Source organism: Chanos chanos, chromosome 2 (assembly GCF_902362185.1).
Source record: "Chanos chanos chromosome 2, fChaCha1.1, whole genome shotgun sequence".
NCBI classification, from domain to species: domain Eukaryota; kingdom Metazoa; phylum Chordata; class Actinopteri; order Gonorynchiformes; family Chanidae; genus Chanos; species Chanos chanos.
The window spans coordinates 42,013,975-42,030,587 of NC_044496.1; the positions used below are offsets into that span (position 1 = coordinate 42,013,975).

The 16,613-nt window shown below is 38.9% G+C and overlaps 1 protein-coding gene across 1 annotated transcript in view; it reads right to left on the reverse strand.

The window, feature by feature from the left end:
* Window positions 1–13,226, reverse strand: part of grm8b (glutamate receptor, metabotropic 8b) — a 111,150-nt gene extending 97,924 nt beyond the window's left edge. The window contains exon 1 of the mRNA XM_030765091.1: window positions 12,936–13,226. Coding sequence (XP_030620951.1) covers window positions 12,936–13,211 — 276 coding nt within the window. The 5' untranslated portion in view covers window positions 13,212–13,226. The remainder of the gene's footprint in view (window positions 1–12,935) is intronic.
* Window positions 13,227–16,613: the final 3,387 nt, after the last annotated feature.

The window sequence follows — 16,613 nt, forward strand, 5'->3', positions numbered from 1 at the left end:
GAGTAGCAAACCATTATTTATAGGTCCAGGTAGGTTTGCAGTGGTTAAGCACCATATGAGTATGAGGCAGAGTGGAACAATTCCTGTGACAGCCTTCAGGGAGATATGACTGCAAAGGTATTTTCAATCTCTTGAACCGTCCAGTTAAAGAAGTCTGATGCAAACATGGCATTCTGAATGTCTGATGAAAACATGACATTGTGAATTATGCATGATGGTGTGGGATGGGGGGGTGTCCACTGTTGTTGTGGGGTTGTGTGCACACTTCTCTGCAATCTGATTTCCCAGAGTGGGATTTTTGCATTTATATCAGCCCAACCCTTATGGGAATCAGGCAGAACCAGGTCATTAGTAAAAATATATATCAGAGAGCTATTAATTAAAGTTCTACATTAAATTGCGATCATTATTTCCCTTTGTTTGATGTCATTTATTTTAATAATGAGGGTTTGTCAAGAGCAGCATCTGGATATTCATAGACCAGATCCAACACTTCCATAAGCAGAATAAAATCATGATTTGAAATCTCTCTTTAACGGTTAAGGATGCTTCAGTCTGCAAACAAAAGTGCAACACATTGCACCTCTCCAAGTTTTCACTTTATTTTTAACTTCAAAAGCTGCTCATGCCTCAGTGTATTATCATCATGCATATTTGCTCCCCCTCTGAAGTATGTCTCATCCTTAGTTGAGAACGGAAAGGCAACTGTGTGAGTAAAGATTATCAGGAAATTAGAATCAAAGAGACTCTTCAAAATGTGGCACAGCAGAGAGCTGTGTAATGAAGTCTTCAGATGAAAGAATGAGATAGATTGGGGATAAGAAAAATAGAAAATTTTCCAAGTGACAGTCAGTATCCTTAGTGGTGATTACAAAAGGACCTGGATGTTATTTTGCTAGAATGTTCCAGATCTCTCCAGTCTGGAGGGTTTTCTGATCATGCCCTTCCCTTTCTTTCAATTTTTCTTTTTTCTTCAAAAAGAAAGTCCTTCCCTTACCCTTTTGTTCAACCCCAAGGGCCAGTGATTAACAATGGAGGTCAAACTCTGTGAACTTGACAGAACTGTTTAAAACTTAATGATGAGAAATGAGACACTATGGGTTCTTTTTATTTTTTCACCCTTTTCTTCACAGCCCTTGAGGACAACACGTGAGTCTATGTGAACAATAATCTGTTTCCTGTGTAATACCTTAGTTAATTCCTTTGTGATTAAACAGCATGTCTGTAATGGAAATTAACCTCATTGATTGTAACAGTGCCTATGCTCACATCTTTAGTAATCTGCTGATAGCAGGAGAAAGATTGACAAGACAGGAGCTGTTGAGAGGGACTAAGCCTAAGGATCAACACTAATTTTCAAAACTAAGGACTCTAGAGTTGTGGAAAGAGTCCCCAGTGGACATGACACTATGAACCCACTCTGATTTCTGTTTGACTCAGTAATTGTGCCTGTATGACAAATCCTTCCACTACAAGGTTCTCACACTTTTTGCCATGGATTCACTCTGACCTGAACGGATCAAATCATTTTGAAAAATTCTCAAACCAAATCAATGGCGGTTTGGCTCATCTCTGGTGATTCATGTCATTATGCTTCATATACTTTATTGCATATACTTTGCACCATAAACATTTATGACAACTTTCTATTAGCCCAGCAGCTCCTCCCTCTGTTACTCAACCCATAAAGTACTGGTTAATAGGGCAAAGGGGCATCTTTCATCTGGGGTGCATGGTTTGAATCCCAGCTGCCCCACACTAGTTAACTGTGGTTGGGAGTTCACAAAACACAGTTGGCTACAGTTGTTAACTTAAGTGAATTGAATGCTCCCTGTCTCATTCAGTCAGCTGTTGTCATTGCTGGTCTGGCCCTTGGTTAGCGAAATAGCACCCTCCCCCAAGCAAATTATGTGACTTGATCATATGACACAACCTGTAATGTAGAAAAATGAGTGACTAGCTTCGTGAATGTGAGAGGAAGTATATGCAAGCCTCATTCACTTTGATTGATGTGAGAGGGAAACTTACAAGAGCCCGGGTGGCTGGGCATCCCATTTTGGGAGTAGTGGGGGTGGAGTTAAAAGGCAAAACTGTCTGGGTAAGAATTTATGCAGAAGAATAATAACGGATATATGAATTCACATTAAGCTTTTAGCAACTTGTGCCAGTCATTATACATACAATGGACATGTTTGGATATAACTAGTAAGTGTACTCATATACAGCTCAAATATAAACTATCTCTAACTGAAACTAATGAATATTTGTCATTTATATGCATCAGATCTGAGATACATAAAACAGCACTTATGTTGACATTATGCTGTATTACCTGTGTTTTTTTTTTTAACTGCACACTTACCCTACGCAGAGGGGGTGATTTTCACTTGTGATAGCAGGTGTGAGTGAGGTGTGCTGTCACTTGAAGACACATCTCTAGGATGAAGCAGTTCAAAATTCAGATTTGAACAAGTTTACATTGTTTACGCCGTGCACAGACACAATGTACACATATGCATGTACTCACACATCTGCACTCTTACATTACACTTACTATACATATAAACACTCCAACACCCATACTTACACACACCCACAACCACACCCACACCCACACCCACACCCACATACGCATACATGCACACACACACACACACACACACACACACACACACACACAGCAGGTATCTTATTTTGGGTCATTTTGTGTCCTCTGAACCTGAATGTTTTAACTTATGTATGCTAACTAAATCTAGATGAATAAGGAGCAGTGTTCAATTTAAACAGCTTGCACTGCTGTGGCTCTGACATTGACCTTATTTCATCTGTGTTCTGACCTCCGGTTTATCATGTTTTTCTATTTTCCATATTTTCAAACTGGATCATAACTACTTTCAAGGGGGCCGCATGGTTCCCGTTGTCTCTGGGTGTACTACAAGTGATGTGATTACAAAAATAAGATATTGCTATGTTTTATCATTTTATTTAGGCAAGAGGATTTTCAAATGGTCATTGAAGTATCATTACAAATATTTTGAAGACAATGGTTTTTTTTTTCAATGTGGCTGGGAAGATCTTTTAGTCAATTCAACGTAATGAAGCTTTGTGAATGAAATCTTGAGTGTGAATTCAGTGTGGTGAACTGTGAGTGGTTAAACATTTCCATTCATGAAAGATGGATTCACAGTAACATTTTTCATTAAGTAACAGTTTTGGTCAGTCTTGGCATAAATCTACTGTATGTCATAATATTTTTATGAAATATGGCACCAAAGGATGACAGCCTGCATAATTATATGTTCAGCAATGGGCAGTAATTCTGTTAGATGTATTTGATGTATGTGTTCACACAGACATCCTTAAAATACCTCCTCTATTTGGTAGTCTTAATGCAATATATGCAGAGGGCTGTATTTTTGCGTTGTCAAATTTCTATCATGCATCTTCAAAAGTTCTGGTCGTGTGTACACCCCTTTTTATTTCATCAGCTTTCAATCTTTACTTCTCTTACTGTTTTTCTGAACCTGCTGCCGTCAAGCCTCTCTACTGAATATTGAAGAGCAAAGGTATTATTGCACTAAAACTGATGCACTGCTTGATCATTTTCCCCCAGAATAAGCTGTCATGCCACAACAGTAACTGAGTTCTGAGCATGTGACATTTAGAATGTTCTATGAACTTGCTCCCATACTTTTCTACCATTAATGTTTTAGCACAGAGAACTCTACGGTATGTGCTGGCTAGCTATCTCATCAGCCACTCACTCAGCAGGCAAAAACAGTGGCTATAACATCAAGACCTTCATTAATGACACTCTGGTTCAGACAAGTTATTGCAATTTGCTAGTTCCCCATTACAGTCAGAGTCAACGCTGCAGTGAGTAGTGAGTAAGACATTTTGTCAACCTCTCTGTCCTGTCCATGCTAACATGTTTTTACATGACTGGAATTGGATGGACATTATGCCAGGAGGTTAGACAAAAAGCTGTAGATTGCTCTTTCTGACGACTTTGTATCGTCTGGGGGTGTGTAAACAATGATTTTGTGATCTTGGCAGTGCCAGCTGATTAACACTTATCCTGAGGTCTTTAGGGAGTAGGAGGAGAGCTTGTTCATGTCTTCTCGTGCTAATGTGCCCTATGCTACTCTTTGTTAAGGCATGCTGCATTGTTCTGTTTTTGTTGGAGTTCATGTAAGGGATAAAATTATTATTGGTAATGATGCAATGTGACCAAATGCACAGTCCTCTTTGTTGAAAGTATTTGTATTTTTTCTCCTATTTTCCTTTCCTATGTTTTGAATCAGCAGTAATACATTGTCATACAGGAGAAATACAATAGGTTTTATAATTTAATCAGTGTAAACTGATCCGCTGTGTATAAATATCAAGTAATTTATAAAATATATAGTGTAAAATTACATAGTTTTGGGTAATAGCATAATACATAGTATTATAGTAGAATTATAGCATAACACATGGTACTGAGACAGAAACTTTAAAACTTTTAAGTATTATGCTGTTGTAATTAATATCAAATTCATATAGAACATAAGTTGTTTATAAAGAGTATACAGAGTAGAGTGTGATATCTTGTTTATGTTTTATTTATTATTTTTCTAATTGGATAGACTGATAAAGGTCTTGTGGATGCTGCAGCGGAGAATAGGAAGAGGACCCATTCATATGTTCACATGCTAACATGCCACATATTAGTCTTTGTTCAGAATAAATCCACATATCCCTGCATTCCTCTGTCTGCTGTGATTGGTTCCATTTCCCATGAGGCACTAGATCATCTGTGCTGTTCTGAAATTGCTATAACAACAGAAAAAAATTGTCCCTTTCATAATGATACACCTACATGTCCACATCTATTGTAACTCTAATTTCTTTCAAAATAATTTTATTTCTTTATGAAAATGCTGAAAACTAGTTATACCTGCAAAAAAAATGCATTTTGTATGTTCAAAATACAATTTTATTCCATATACTGGTACCAGTACTTTGTAGTTTATTTTGATATTTTTGCCATTGGGGTATTTTTAATGCTGTATAAGAACACATGCTGCTGTATTTTTGTATATATGTGAAACTTCATAGAAGTGACATGTGATGGAGCCAGTTATTGCAGATCCCACTGCAAATAATTCTGTCATATGGACTCGATGATATTAAAATGAATAAGGATCTCAGTTCTCCACCCTGTCCTCAAATGCATGCACTGCCAACCATCACTTTTCACCTGCCAGTTTACAAGTGTCCTTGCCTGCAACCATGCAGACACTCCTCAAAACTAGAAGCTGCTGAAGTCCGATGGCAGGAGCATACCCTCTCCAGACATCCTTCTCAGAACACCACTGATTCTGCGACACCCAGCCCAGGCAGTAGCGATGCTGAAATTCCAACTCACAAACTTGGTGACCTGGGGTACAGTATAGTTTACTGCTGCCCCACCCAAAAGCAACACACACCTTTTAATTTGAAAGACTCCTCAAGGCAAATGCTTTACTAAAGGCATTACTATCACTGAACATCATGGCTGCAGGGACAGAGATGTCACTCATGATGAAAAGGGTAAAAACAAACTACTGTATATTCTCTGAAATTGAATTTCAACCTTCATTTGTGGTCCAGTAATTTCTGAACCTGTCAGCCCTAAGCACACCTTTAAACTGATTCTGTTCCTTTATTTGAAGCTATTGTGGTCCATACAGGCACAGACAGAAACTCAGCAATCAAATGGGGAACAAGTCTATATTTATGCCCTCACCATACAGGATGTTAAGCGCGACATTTGAGCATAAGAAACAAAAGCACCCACTGGTCAGTTGTAACAAAAGACTTAAGGAAAGCAAATAAGAGACATTGTTTGAAGGCTAACATTTTTCTAAATGAGGGATTAAAAGACTAGATGATGGAGCAAGCATTGCGACTTCAGTAGTCTTTTACTGTGCAGATATCTCCAGTGTAGTGGTATGTACACCGTGGGCACTCTATTTTAGATACATTAGCCACTGGTGATAGTATCATGTTCATCAGTCTAGAAATACTACCATGTGTTGTCAAATAGAAATGGCTTAGACACTGCATTCCTGTAACATCACAGTGCACAGTCTGCCTCCCTATATCCTCTTTGTAGTTTCATGTAATCATTTTCTCACAGTGTTTTCCATTATTAATTAATAAGCAGGACGAAGTCATTCCCGTGATCCCCTCGAGGGTCTGACGGTGCTGAGAGCTCACCTGGCACACAGCCAATCATGTCGCAGTCTGAAAAAGGTAAGAGGAATCATTTTCACCTTCTCCTTTCTGGTCAATGAATTTTTCATGGCATTAGTCATTCAACCTGACATTCGTTTTTAAGGAGGGGATATTAAGGTCATTTCTAAATCATCAAAGCTGAGATATTCATAATCTGAATACAACAGACAAATGTTTTCATGAAGTTTGAACCAGGCAACCATTTGATGTAATGAAGCGACCGTGATGTAGTTTCATTGTAGAGAAGGACCAAAGACATTGTGGTACCATATCAAAAGCCATCTCTTGTTTCATTATATAAGCGTTACCTCTTCAGAGTTCACAACTGTTTGTTTCCAATTGTTTTCTGTTCCCTAAGGTCCTGAAAAAAAGAATATATCAGACCAAAACAAAACAAAACAAAGGAAAAAAAAAAGGCTCAGCATTTGAGGTCACCAAAAGACACTGTAAGAACTTTCATGTACTGTAACCATATACAGTTCACCCATGGATGTTGTTTCCAACAAAATCCCTGAAGAAATACACAGTCGGGGCTAATAAAGCACTTTTTTTATTAACTTGCCTCTGCTTAAAGCAAACCAAAAAAGTGATACTTGAGCAATCTGCATGTAATTTTATAACAATTATGCAGCTGTTTTCTCTTTTGTTTTGGGCTCTTTTACTCTCTCAAAATTGTGCAACTAAAACCGACAAGATTAATTGCTTGCACAGCCTGTTTGAAAAAATGAAACACTTAAATAAGGCATTATTGTTAGGTATGATGAAATTGCATCTCATGAACCTGTGGGACATCATGTCCTTACAAATCCCTTTTCACTTTGGGAGCAAGCCCTCAATATTGTATTTATTATCTCTGGGATGTCTGCAGTGATTTCTGGTCCTGAAAAGGAGCTGGAAAAAGGTTTTGCTGACGATCACAGAATGTGTGTTTGTGCTAACAGTGTATTGAGAAGTCTTCACCATATCCACATGTATAACGACACACAGCTAAGCCCTGACAACTTGTATTCTGACAGAACTAGATCTACAACATTCAGTTTTCCCTTTCCATTACTGCCTGTGTTCAGCTGAGAGGAAAAAGCAAAGTTCTCATTTATCTACTCCCTGCAGCCTTGGCGCAAAAAAAAAATTTGATTTCCTTTTTTTCTTTCTTTCTTTCTTCCCTTAATTGTTTTAACTTTCATGTCGCTGTCACGTCTATTGATGGCACTAAAAAAACAGCTTGGAATATCACTATTGGTAGCAGAGGCTTATCTGGAATTGGCAGTAGTCACAAGGAGAGCAGAATTCCATTGACCTGCTGCAGCAATGGAATCCTATTATTATATGCGCACAGTCGCACAAGCTTTTGAAACTCAGTGATCAATTTAGGAACCGAGGGGGAATGGCAGGGTGAGGGGTATAAGAGACAACGTGCATATTTTATGTGCCCCCATTGATGTTGAGTTTTATTTAAATGAATTAATATATTTTGACGCATTTGACCGATTAAAGGCGACGAGCTGATCTCATTACTGGAGCCTCTGGGGATACGTGCACTGGACAGAATTGCCTGGGGTTTTGATGAATTTTGCATGCTAATCCAGATATTACATTCAGAGCACTGAAGGCTGACTGAGGCACCTTAGACTGCTCTCTTGGATCCAGTCTGGATCAGAGGGGTTTGGCTGGAGGCAAATCTGTTGTATACCAGCCAGAGGAAAACTCCCCACAGTAGTGGAAATAAAACCGCGGAACCAGGACCGACTATTTTAATCTCTGATCATTCTTAGCTGATTATGACTTCATTCATATCTCATTCAATAGATCTAAACTGCATGTACTCTATGTAATATAAGTAGAGGCACAGGAATTACGTTTCATCATGATGTAAGAAAACTGTTTCAAATACAGTAAACACAAACAACAAACAAACATACACACATACACATACACACACACACACACACGCACGTGCACACACACACACACACACACACATAGACATATACACATATGCACAGACACAGACACAGACACACACACACACAGATGACAACTACAATAAACCTCTGCACTGAGTATACTTCAGATTTAGTTTACAAAGGTATTCAAAAGACATGCAGCAAAACAAACCACTAATTATTGTCTTGTAGTTATGTACTTGGATATATGGCTTACACAATCAGTGAAATTAATCCAATCCTAATCAATAATATTATTTGAAGGTGAAAAATGAAATTATGGTAAAGACATGAAAAATGGCTAAGCCTTAAGTTTAAAAAACAGCAAACAATACAAAGTCAGGCATTACACAATAATAAAGTAAGTACAGTGGAGAAAGAACAATCCCACTGTAGAGCTGGACTTTGTCTAGCAGGATGCTGTCAAGTGAATGGAAATGCGATTTATCATATTGGAGAAAAGTTTTGAGGCCATACTGTAAATGGAGAACAGTTTTAGGCCGGACATTCAACAGTGTTATACTACAGTGACCTTTCAGGTATCACACTGTGGTAGCAATCACTGCACATTTACACTTATTACTGTGCATTCACAATAAGGTCTCTACTAATTTGCAAGTGGCACTGTACTGAAAGTTAATATCAGCTTATGTTTTTGTGTCACTCACTTACACTATGAATAACTTCATTACCTTTAGTGTTAATTAAGTGTCACCACAATGGTCAAAATACGGAATGACTTGTCGTAAAATTAAAAAGTAACGTTTTCGCTGCAGCTGAGTCAAGAGCTGCATATGTGGTATGTCTCTCTCGGTAGGTTTTCTTACCAGTGCGGTACAAAGTCTATTAGCCATATGCAAAGGTAACAGCCAATTTTCATGAGCTGTAATTAGAATTAATACAAAATGAAGTTCAGGCTAGGTTCAAATAGAAAAGAGAAAGAGTTCAGTTAGTGGTTTAACAGGGAGTGCTTCTGTCTGAACAAGTCTTACTTCACTGTAAGCAAAAGGAATGGCGTGAACTGAACTCACAGGAACTGAAGCCATGCCAAATTACATTTGTTTAAAAATATGAATGTGTATTAATGGGTCAATACAGTCAGTGTAGATATATTGAAGTTAATACAGAAAGAGTGTCAATCCCATTTTAGGGTTAGATATGTGTTTGTGAAGGGAAGGTTAAGAAAGTTTCAACAATCATTTAAATGGCGTGTTGACTCAGCTTCACTGCTACACACTGACAAACAACCACCTGTACTAATCACAGACTTTTGACATCTGAACTTCCAAAAATGACCAGCTGTGTTGATCAAATTAACTTGAAAAACAATGTGTCATGCTAATCAGGCTCAACAGCATGGCAATTAACCAGTGACAGCAATTTACCATTAGTGGCTGTCACTTCATCTACTGAGATAAGCATACTTGAGTCAGACAGTCTTCTAGATGAAGGTGTTGGGGTATGAACCTTTAATCTTGATTGGATTTTCTTTAACATCAGTTTCAAATAACCACTCATACACAAATCCCTTTCCTTTTTTTTTTAAAGTTATACTGTTTTGTGCTTAAGTTGATTTATCAGGCAGCTTCTTAACAATGTTGCTGGCGTTTTGATAAACAAAGTATCCCAGGCAGGTGGAAACTCCCACGCATGCAACTTCCTTTCACTGGCATTTATAAATGGCCGATTCTGCGATCTGTTTGACATTTGGAACCTTTTTAATTTATTATGCACTCAAAATGATGTACAATACATTGTTAGTATGGATTAGTTATCATCACTTTTGAAGGTCCTCACATTTCCACTAAGGCATGACATTTTTCTAACCTGCATTACAGTAACAATGATCACATTTATGCTAAGCACATTTATGCATTATCATCTGTCGGCTCTAATGGCGCTAGCCTGAATGGTTAAAAGGATAGAAACCCTGAACTATTAAAAGATTGAAACTTTGCATATTGCCATGAAAGTACTGGACATTACAACATTAATCATACTGGTGTCAAATTTCAGCTCAAAGCCAAAGTGATTGCTCAGACAGTCCTGTACCAATAAAGCAGATAAAGTTGTAAGGAGCAGATCCTTTGGAGTACCATTAATCTATTTAAATATCATAACCTATTTAAATACTATCAAAAATGACAGGCAGATGTTTCATGGAAGAAGGCCTTTGATACCTTTGAATCTTTCATTCCTACTGTTTAAATATTTTATATGCTCTTGATAAGGCCCACACTGAGAAAGCAGGCACCAGTTAAAGTTGGCACAGTGAGTTCGACATTTTATCAGTAAAAAGATGACCATTCTGAATCTGCCCACAGTTTCAGCCTACCTCTGTGAGCTTTTCTTGGGGCCGGAGTTTACTTCTCCTGCCTTACCCACCCTACAACTACTCCCTATCACATCCAAAAATAACAGTCTGTCCCAGGCCTTGGGCAAAACATTCAGAGCAAGTGTGGCCTCTGATTTATAATAAAAGTACAATAATAAACATATTTAAAAATTCTATTTGAGAGCACAAGTTTGCTCTTTGAAGATAAATTTTTAACAACCTTCCCTTTGAGGTTATAGTACTTCTTCAAAATTTCCAGATGGTTTTGAATTTTTCTGTTGTTTATTTCTCTTGCCTTCAAGATGACGGAGAAAGAGCAAAGAATTATGACTTATAACTTCTAAAGCTTGATTCCCAGACAAAGATGAAGACTGGCCTTGCATTATATTGCATTTTTAATGGAGAATCTCCATTTCAAATATACTTTAATCCATTACTAGGCTTGATCTTATCCCCTTGATTTCCACATCCTGGGGCTTCAAAGCCCATTAGCAAGTGAAATCACTTGTTACACAAGAAATCACAAAAGCCAGACCAGTGGTCATCTTGTATTAGTGCCTTTTAACCATACCCTCAAGATTGCTACAGTGACCCAACACCATCTAGCCCACAATGTAATTAATTCTGGTTGATGGCCCGAGTGGGTTGAGGTAGGGAGGTGGGTTGGACTCACGGATTGCTTTTCATTCAATCTCAATTACATGTGCAGACCCTCTGTCTCTCAACCAGTAAAGCTAGCAGCATGTATCGATTAAGGCTGCAATGTGATACCATGTGCTGTCTAATACCATGGAAAGACCCTGGGGCTGTAAGTCATTCCTTAATAGTGAGACAAATTGGCAGAATCTGCAACTGGGCACATACTCGTTTTAATTCCACCTCCAAATCTTCCCTGCTTTTTTGCTTTCTCTTGTCCAAGGCTGTCCTCTATAGACTGTCCTGTGTTCTCATTGGCACTAAGCCTGCAGGAAGTGTTGGATTAGTGAGGAGGGCACTACCATGGCTTCAGGTGGGTTTGGCTGCTAAGACTGGCCATTTCAAACACTTGTGGACTTATATGATTTGTACTTGTGCTCTCCTTCTCTTTCTTGCCTCTTCATGAACAATTCACAAAAATATTTCACTTTCTTAAAATATATAGTATATGTGGAGCTGCAGCTCATTTTAGTTATTCTTCCTGTCCAATGCTTCACATTTGCTAAACAGTTACTGGTTGTTTAGACAGGTCATTTTAAGACTTTAGTTGATATAAACTGTCCCTCATCAGAACAGTAAATAATAATCTGGTGTTTCATTACCATCTGAAAATTCCTCATGTCTTCAACAGTACGAGGGATAACGAGCATGAACTTCAGCTCTCCCCAGCGAGACCAGGAGAATCAAAAGGTAATCTGTGGGACGTGAAACATGAGCATCCTAAACTTGAGTGCAGCACTGTATGTGTGAAAAGAAAAAAAAATACCTTTGGTCCTCAAAGTCAACCCAGAATTAACATACAGGGCCAGGATTTACTGTTTCATCCAGAAACATGGTGCACCTAAATAAGTATATGGAAAACTACCATTAATAAATCTCATCACAGATACAACTGCTTTGGTATTTAGATCTGCAGATAAACTGCAGGCACTACTGTAGGGAAGAAACCAAGAGCACAATATCAATTTGCACTAAACAGTGAAGGCTCTGTCTGTCACAAAACCATGTATCATAAAGGAATGACATTAAGTTCTAAACCACACATAACAATCTTTTCCTTAAAATCCCTTGGGTTCATTTTTAGAAGATGAAGCTCCAAAATGTGCCTATGACAAAAGATGGATGCTTTTATCAGATTAACGCAATACCGTTATACTTATCACGTTACAAACCTGCTATTTTTAGTGTCTGTATCACACTCTCAATTATTAATGAGACACGAAATGTAAGATAAAACAGTTGCTGTACTGTGAGACCTAACTGGGAAAAAAAAATCTCCACACTACCAAACCAGTGAATATCAGAGATTAAATCCTATTAGGCTAATCCCTGACTTGTCTCTGGATTCATTAGCAAGGCAGAAATGTAAGAAATCTTTCATGATGTGCCTGCTGAAATTCTTCATACATTCTCAAACATGCATACCAATGCTTACTTACTATAGATTTCGAATTTGAATTTATTCACGGAATCAAATCAAAGGAATCCAACACAGTAATTTGTTCTCTTTTCATGTGGTTCCATACAAAAAAAGAGCACCAGTACCATGGCGTTACGCTGTTGCACTGATCCCCAGAATCCACTCATTGGCTTCTTTGATTTGCCTGCTAGATGACTCAGTTCAAATTGAAATTGCCCTTATCTATGCTTTTGCATTACCTGCCTCCTATTTTGTTAGAACCACTACACAAAAGACTCACCTTGAACAGTCTCAAGATGTTTGCCACCATAATTGAGACAGAGCTAGCCGCAGCTCCAATCACACCCACAATCTTGTCGGGTTTGGCAAAAATGGGCATCTCTCCACTAGCACAGCGTACATCAGAGGAATCCCGCTCAATCAGCGCTTGCACAAAAGTGAGCGACTGTTCCAGGGCGTAGGTGTCACGTGAGCAGGTGTCCAGAATACGTGCCCCGAGAGTGATGTTGGGCAGCAGGTCGGGGTCTTTGTTGATGAGATCAATGGCAAACAGCATGGCCTCCAGACGGTGGATACCTTTCTCTTTCTTTAGTTCACCACAGGGGGCACCACGCTCACCCCGTGCATGCACTGGAAACAACCCACCCAAGATGATGTCTCCATCCAAACGAATAGAGTGGGCATGCTCAGCAGGCAGCGTCTGGAGGTCAGGGCGCTGGGCGTGAAAACGAGCTGCCATCAGAAGAAAGAGAACACAGACGGGCCAAACAAAGACCTTCCCCATGATTTGATACAAAGGGAGTCGGAGAAGCTGGAATGGGATGGCAGTTAGGGTGTAGAAAGTTAGAGTAGTGAGTTGTGAGCAGGGAAAAGGTGCACAAAGCTATTAGGGTCATCAGTGCCCCTTTCTGACACAGCCATGCTCCATGGATCCGACAGTAAACCACCCATCTGCTACTATAGTGGCTCCAAAGACACAGATTTACAATCCAGTCGGAGGGGATGAATGGGTGGGTTCTGGGTGGTTTTGGAGGATATGATGATGTCAGAGAAGCAGATGCCTGAGGAAGGTGATCTCAACATCCAGAGTACAGATCATGCCTGCTTCCAGGGCCCTCTGTGGGAAGTGTGAGAGACCAGACATGAGTTTCTATATTAAGGAATTGATGAAAAATGAGTAAAGTTATTGGGCAAGTAGACACATACAGTATGTGGGGATGCAAATGAGTGCATACCCACACACATAGACACACACACCCCCACACACAGTAGCTATGCATTTAACAACAGAGGACATCCTTTTTAAACCAGCATCAAGTAACATGGTGTCCGTCACAACTGAACAAATTCAAAATATCATGATCTTACAAAAGACTGTAACAAGTAATTAAACCTTTATTTAATATTATATGTTGGTATAATGCTAATAAAGTCATTTTAAACACTGAGCAATTAAGTACTCTAAATCTTCTTTAAAAATCCATTTTAAAACGTGCAAGCAAACATATGGTACCTTACTCCTAATACACAACAGCAAACTCCAGTTTTGAATCAGCATGAATGGTGAGACCTGTACAGACAGGAGTAATGGGCACCAATCCCTGTAAAAGCCCATATATAAGCTGCACAGGAAATATGTGCAAATTCTCTCTCTTGCAATTCATGGGCTTTGCATTATTAAATAGAACTGGTCTCCATTATCCTGTTTTATTCTGTAATTGACAGTACTGGCAATTTAGTATCTCACCAATCACCTCTGCATCCAGTCATTACAACTTCTGGTAGATCCCAGGTCAAAAATGCCATTGATGACTCCCAAGACACTTAGTTATGTCTGAAATATCAGACCCTATGCCTCAGGCAGCATGAAAAAGCATCAAAAAAGTCTACATTTTGGTGAAGAACAAACTGCAGTAGCAAAACCACCATCATCAATGACAACAAAGTCTAAACCGACCAAAGTGTCCCTGTTCAGTCAGGCAATGTTTATGAGAGTGAACTCTGTGGGGAAATGTACTGGCAAGAACATCGTATTGTCGTGAGTAAATGAGGTAAAGAACTACATCTGTTGTACAATTAAACACGATGACTTGTTTTTTACACAACCTCCACACACACACCCACACACACACACACACACACACACACACACACACACACTCAAACACACCCAAATATCCACCCCTGCTGTCTTGCTATGCACATACGTGCGTGTGTGCGTGTGTGTGCGCGTGTGTGTGTGTTCAACCCAACAATTGTCACAGGGATTTCTAGCTCTCTTTTTGTTGGACCTCACACACTTACACGCACAGCAAATACTAGATGTAATTTACAGCAACTGATCGCACAGCAAAAGTAGAGTGATGATAGGCTTGTAATTGCTTAACGTATGCACTTTGTAAAGTCCTTCATAACGTCCTCGTCTGTGATTACTGAAATTAATTAAGTAGACGTTTGTCGCCCAAAATACGCAGTTAACTCATCACAAATAAAAGAAAGCTAAACTATGCATACCTAAAGCTATGAAACCGTTGTGGATCAATTAATAACACAAAATTCTTGAAATCAGAGAACAGCAATCGGAAAAGGCGCCAATTAATAATTACTGTTTTCTTGTGTGGGCGTCTTACAGCAATGTATTCGTTCTGAAATGTGTATTTTATGTGATGTGACAATTAGAAGGACATGTTTAGATTCAACTAACAGTTTTCTCAGGATTTTCCATATTGATCGAATCGTGTTGCGTAAGACCATCCATGTATTGCAATGCAGAGTTCCCTACGCTAAGGATGGAAGTTATGCTACTTTTTACATGATATTAAAAAACTATTATATTGGAAAAACTGCTGAAAATAGGCTCACAGAAAGAAATGGTAAAATACCTCCTCCAAATCACCAAAAATACTTCCTCCTTCAAATATTAGTAGAATTGCTTGGAATGCATCAGACTGCCGGATGTGCGAGAAGAAGCACCTGCTTCACTTCCAGAAGTGTATAGAGAAGACGCATCAAACGCCCTTGCACACATCTGATGTCTCAAAATATCGGAGAAAATCAAGAGCAAACAAAAGAAAAAACAATATACTGATATTTCTGTCCGGCTCCATAGTGGTTTTATCATGTCCAAAAATAAATGTAAAAGGCTAAATGAGAGTAACTACTTGCCAGTGGTCCATTTGGTCAAGTCCGTTTTCCCGCCTGTAAGCTCGAGATCCACACGCGTGCCTTACTTGTGGTGCTGAAGAGGACAGCGCGCGGTGGAGAGAGCGCTTGGCGTCTCTATAGAGTAGAATGACGAAAAGGAGTCTCCCACCCTGCTGCGTGATTGGTCTCTCTCAACTCTTAACGGGATTCTTGTCTTATCCCCTCCACGTTCAGTTCTAAGAGTACCGGTATGGAGGTATTGTTGTTTTCATGCAAATAAATAAACCAAAACAGACCATTTGATTGACAGAAATAATTAAGATAATGATAAAACACTGAAAGACTTATTTAACCTACCTGTTAAGCTACTTATCGGACCCCTTTTGCATAGTGTATCCGAGACAAAGTTCACGGTTAGTAGCTTTTTTATGTTTGTGTTCTTTTAAGGTCTTAAGTGCAGTTCATCTAGCTGAAATTCTCTGACCACTTAACACTTATAGTCTTGTTTTTCTGGTCCATACATTATCTTAACTTTGACCAAAGATTTGCAGGAAAAGAGGATAGTAGTACAGCATGCTTGTGATATTAGTAGTACAGTGGATGCTTGTGACCAGGAACTCCACAAACGTATCTCACGCTATTTGATTAATATATGGGATAGTTTAGATAATCAGTAACTGGAGATATATACGTTCGGGTTCAGATTTGGATAAAATCTGATGTACATTATTATTTACTAAAATAATAGCATTGGTAGATTTCTTTGCAATCGGCCGTACTGTATCGTCTAGGTTTTAATTTGAATTGAAATTGG